The 5,000-nt window shown below is 49.8% G+C and overlaps 1 protein-coding gene across 1 annotated transcript in view; it reads left to right on the forward strand.

The window, feature by feature from the left end:
• Positions 1-5,000, forward strand: part of plekha7b (pleckstrin homology domain containing, family A member 7b) — a 99,761-nt gene that overhangs the window by 88,909 nt on the left and 5,852 nt on the right. The window contains exons 21-24 of the mRNA XM_062548841.1: positions 1-96; positions 443-545; positions 972-1,063; positions 2,663-2,935. The exon at positions 1-96 is cut by the window's left edge and continues 93 nt beyond it. Of these exons, the coding sequence (XP_062404825.1) occupies positions 1-96; positions 443-545; positions 972-1,063; positions 2,663-2,935 (564 nt within the window). The remainder of the gene's footprint in view (positions 97-442; positions 546-971; positions 1,064-2,662; positions 2,936-5,000) is intronic.

Raw genomic sequence — 5,000 nt, forward strand, 5'->3', positions numbered from 1 at the left:
TCCGTCATCAGGCACACTTCAGTCCGAGGCCTCAAACGCCAGTCCGACGAGCGCAAGCGAGACCGCGAGACCGGGCAGTTCTCCAACGGAGACAAGGTTGGACACTCTGGCCAGCAGGGGGAGGGCTGGGATCATGCCCTGTCCAGATCATTTGCAGTTTCCTAGATGCGTCCAGTTTTTAAGCAAGCTTTTATACTGACAAGTTTTTACCCTGAAAGAAACAGTAACTGGCGGGTTAAGATGTTTGAAGTTTCCCCAAAGATAGAAGTATATGTCAGAGCATTCCCTTCGGGTCACTCAGTCACTGTCCAGAAAGGACAGTTTTCTCTTTGAGGACTTTAGGAGCTTCAGATCAGCACGACGGTCTCTCTGTGTGATTGTGGGAGTGACGGGGACGTGGTTCCTGATAAACGGCTGAAGTCTGCTCTCCCCGCGTCCACAGGTGGAGCTGCGGGCGTTTCTCAGCGAGCCGGAGCTGCGGGGGGTCAGTGGGGTGCAGGGGGCCTCGGCACTGAGCAGCGGGTACCAGACCTTACCCAGCAGAGGTACAGTACAGTACAGTACGTCTGCACCAGCCGCGGCAGCCATGCCACCCACTGCTGCCTGGCAAATTACTTTCCATGAAAGTTGTCTCGTATGGATTAACTTAAAGAGCAGTACAGTATGTTGACAAGTTACTTGCTGTTGATCTGCTGTACTGACATCTGCTGACATCTCACCCAATTATTTTAGAATTTCAAGCCAATTATATTTATATTTATATCCATTCAATCCACCAATTTAGAGCATATTTCCTGGAGTTTGGATTTACAGAGATAGTACCTGTAGATTGAAGCCATGTTGCCACCCTGAAATTTTATCTAATTGTTTGTTGAAGGTTGTGGTTTTAATGCAAGGCATATGATATTTTGAGTTCACACAGGAGCATATTTTCACTTTTTAATAATGACACTAAACACTCTCTGTGTCAGGAACAACAGGCTCCTCCTCAAGACTGAATCAGTCCTCCAACATTTCATCTTATGTCACCCTGAGAAGAGGAGCATCGGCACCTGGCTTGAAGGTGAGTGGAGCGGAGAGAGAGAGAGAGAGAGAGAAGGAGAGAGAAGGGGAGAGAGAGAGAGAGAAAGAGAGAGAGAGAAGGACAGAGAGAGAGAGAGAGAGAGAAAGAAGGAGAGAGAGAGAGAGACAGAGAGACTGGATGGCTACAGAGCCCAGAGTCAAAGGAGCACTTTAAAGTCTTACTGGGGCTTAAGGAGGCAACAAAGCGCGGGGGCAAGCGCCATCTCGAACGGCAGGGTCTTTTGTAGCGAGATGATGAGATACCGCTCTCTGGTATAAAACGCTGAACACACATAAAAAAAGAGAAAAAGTTAATCTGGGAAGTGCATGTGTGTGTGTGTGTGTGTGTGGGGGGGGGGGGGTGAGCAACTTGAGTGTAATGCTAATGAATTAGCGCTCGCTACGTCGCCCTGATGTGGGATGAGAAAGAGTGTTGCTCTCTTTCTCTTACTTGAGCTCTTTTTTTCTCCACGCCTGTGTACACACACGCCCACAGACACCCACCCACACACACACACACACACACACATATACCCACACATGCCCACAAGGACACACACACACGCACACACAGCCACTCGTTTCATACTAACACCCTATGTTGTGTGTGTGTGTGTGTGTGCAGAAGAAATTAAACAAGCAAATGAAGCAGCAAAGCTTTGAAATGTTCTCGCTGCCTCTCTGATCCACCCCATTCCCTCTTGCCCTCCCTCCCTCTTTCTTCTCTACTTCTTTTCCCATCCTCTCTTCCTCTCTTCCTCTCTTCCTCTCTCTCTCTATCCAGATCGCAGTGCCTTTCTAACTCACTGCCTTTCTCCAGTGCCCTCTCTGTCTCATTTTCTCTTTCATTCTCTCTCTCTCTCTCTCTCTCTCTCTCTGTCTCTCTAAGGGCTCACGCTATCTCTCTTTTCCTCTGTATATATCTGTATCTCTCTTATCTTCTCAACCCTGTCCTCTCTCGCTCCTTATGTTCTTCCTCCGTATTCCTCTCTCTGTCTCTCTCCATCCTTCTCTTCTTCTCTGGTACAGTTTTAACTCTACTGGTAATATGTCCCTCCCCCCGTCTCCTCTTGTCTCCTCCACAGAGTACTCTGGGGTGTCTGTACTCTCTCTCCTCCCTCTCTCTCCTCATCTCTCTCTCTCTCTCTCTCTCTCTCCCTCTCTCTCCCTCTCTCTCCCTCTGGTCTGGTTTTGACTGTGCCCCTTCTCGCCTCCTGTAGGAGAGACCAAAGAGCGCTCTGGAGCGCCTGTACTCTCTCTCCTCCTCCCCCCTCCTTCTCTCCATCTCTCTCCTCCTCCCCCATTCCTTCTCTCCCTCTCTCTCCCCATCTCTCTTCGCCTCCCCCCTCCTTCTGTCTCACCTCTCCCTCTGGTCTGGTTTTGACTGTGCTCCTTCTCGCCTCCTGCAGGAGAGACCAAAGAGCGCTCTGGAGCGCCTGCACTATCTCTCCTCCTCCCCCTCTCCTTCACCCCCTCTCCTTCTCTCCTTCTCTCTCCTCCCCCCTTCTCTTTCTCTCTCCCTCTCTCTCGCCCTCTCTTCCTCTCCCTCTCTGTCCCTCTGGTCTGGGTTTATGACTGTGCTCCTTGTCGCCCCCTGCAGGAGAGACCAAAGAGCGCTCTGGAGCGCCTGTACTCGGGGGACCCTGCGCTGCAGCGGGGCCGCATGAGCGCCGAGGAGCAGCTGGAGCGCATGAAGCGCCACCAGAAGGCGCTGGTGCGCGAGCGCAAGCGCACCCTCAGCCAGGGCGAGCGACACGCCTCCGTCTCCGCGTCCGCCTCCGTGGCCTCCTCGCCGGCCGCCGCAGGGCCCCGGTCCGCCTCGTCCGCGTCCGGAGCGACCACCCCGCGACCCGTCTCCGCTGACCTGGGATCAGTACGTTAGAGATACCGCAGCAGCTGCCAAAACTGGCCACTTCAAAACTCACAGTATTTACATACGAACACGCATTAGCTCACGATGTTCACACACACACACACATAGACACACACGTACTGTATCTTGGGTCCTGTATCATAACCATTATTAGTGTATGCATAAACACACACACACCGATTGAAACTCACCCATACATATACAGTACATAAACAAGCACATATAGTCTGATAAACAGACATACACAAACATGAGATAACTTTACGCACTCAGTACACTTAAATTGTTAGCAGAGCTTGATTTACAGACAAATGTGCATAGCTGTGACAATGACTGAGCTAGGAGTATTTCCATGTGTAACATAGTGTGAGCATGTTAAAGTCCAATAGGAGAAGCAGGTGGAGCAGGTAGAGAGTATGTGACAAACGTTTGTGTAGAAAGCAATGAGATGTAGAAATGAGACTGTTGAAGTGCCTCACAGAGGGAGTTGGTCTTACAAAGAGAGTACAAAGGATATGGACAGCTACCTATGCAAGGAAGAAAAAAAAATGCCATGTGTTGTGCTATTTATTTAAGAAAAGCTTTTTTTGGTAGAGATTTCTATATGAAGCATTTCTTCATGAGTCTAGCTTAAAAAGAAACAAATCTTGAGTCTAACCATGTGAAACTAGTAATGATTCCCAAGTGCCTTTTTCATGTGTGGGAAATGAAGTTTTTGTTTGTGAAATGTTTGGGTGTCCCCCCCCACCTGGGGTGAGTAAATCAGAGCCGCTATGGCGGTACCTGGAGCCTCGCGGGTCCATTAGAGGGGTGTGGGGGTTGGGACGGGCGGCTGATAGACGCAGGAGGACCCCGTTACTCTCCCCCCTCCTCCGCCCACCCTGTGAATGCTGCGCTAACTCATCCATGCAATCCTCGCTTGTCTCCGCCTGACCCCCCTGCCCCCCCCCCCACCCCGCCCTGCCTACTCCCCAAATCTCTCCAGGCAGAAAGGAAGGCGTTTCTCTCCGCCTCTGTCCCTGTTGTCTGGTGTTATAACGCTGGTGGCATGGCTATGGTTCAGCTGGCGTGGATTTGGACCCGTGGGTCCAGTCTGCCTCTTTACCTACTATGTACACATCAGTCACACACACACACACACACACACACACTCACACAAATATACACGCGCACGCACTGTCCATCTCACTGTGACTAAACCATATGGCAGCCAGAGCTCTCAGGCCTTACCGCATCTCTTTTTCTCTCACTTTATTTATTTCCTCTTTTTTCCCTCTCTTTCTTTTATCCAGTCTTTTTCACCTTTTCTCTGTTTCACACCTTTGTTAATAACTGTTCCTGATCAGGCATCATTGTGCTCCACACAGCGCAAGACATCCAAGTCTATTTATTATTCGCTATTTCACATTTTCTAATTTACCCCGTCTAGTCTTCCCATCTGCTACTATCTCCAAAATGGCTTGTGTTCTACATGTGTTTTATACCCAATAACGCGGTAGTCGTCGCGGTGATTAATAATACAGTGTTGAATAATGACTCATACTACAGTAATTTGCCCCTCGCCGTGCATATCATCGCTGGCTAATCTAAACTAATGCTGGCTTAATTTTTTGTTCTTTTTTTGCGCCGTAAGAAAATCAACAGCATGAAATCACTGCACATGATTTATAGTCCTGCTATCTCCCCATGCAGCTGAGCTGGGTTTGTGTGTGTGTGTGTGTGTGTGTGTGTGTGTGTGTGTGTGTGTGTGTGTGTGTGTGTGTGTGTGTGTGTGTGTGTGTGTGTGTGTGTGTGTGTGTGTGTGTGTGTGTGTGTGTGTGTGTGTGTGTGTGTGTGTGTGTGTGTGTGTGTGTGTGATGTTCAGCTCGAGGACGGCGTTTCAGTGCTTGCCTGTCTAGAGGGGTGGTTAGCTTCTAGCTATAGCACTGGGTAGGTTTGACGCCCTCTTAGCATGTGCAGTGGGCTTCTGAAGGCTCGCATCGCAACTTTGATTCAGCTCAGGCTGCATCATAGCGGGTCAGAGATTAATCTGCTAACTGATAAGTGATTGCACCGCTCCAGCAAC

Source organism: Sardina pilchardus, chromosome 11, assembly GCF_963854185.1.
Source record: "Sardina pilchardus chromosome 11, fSarPil1.1, whole genome shotgun sequence".
NCBI lineage: Eukaryota > Metazoa > Chordata > Actinopteri > Clupeiformes > Clupeidae > Sardina > Sardina pilchardus.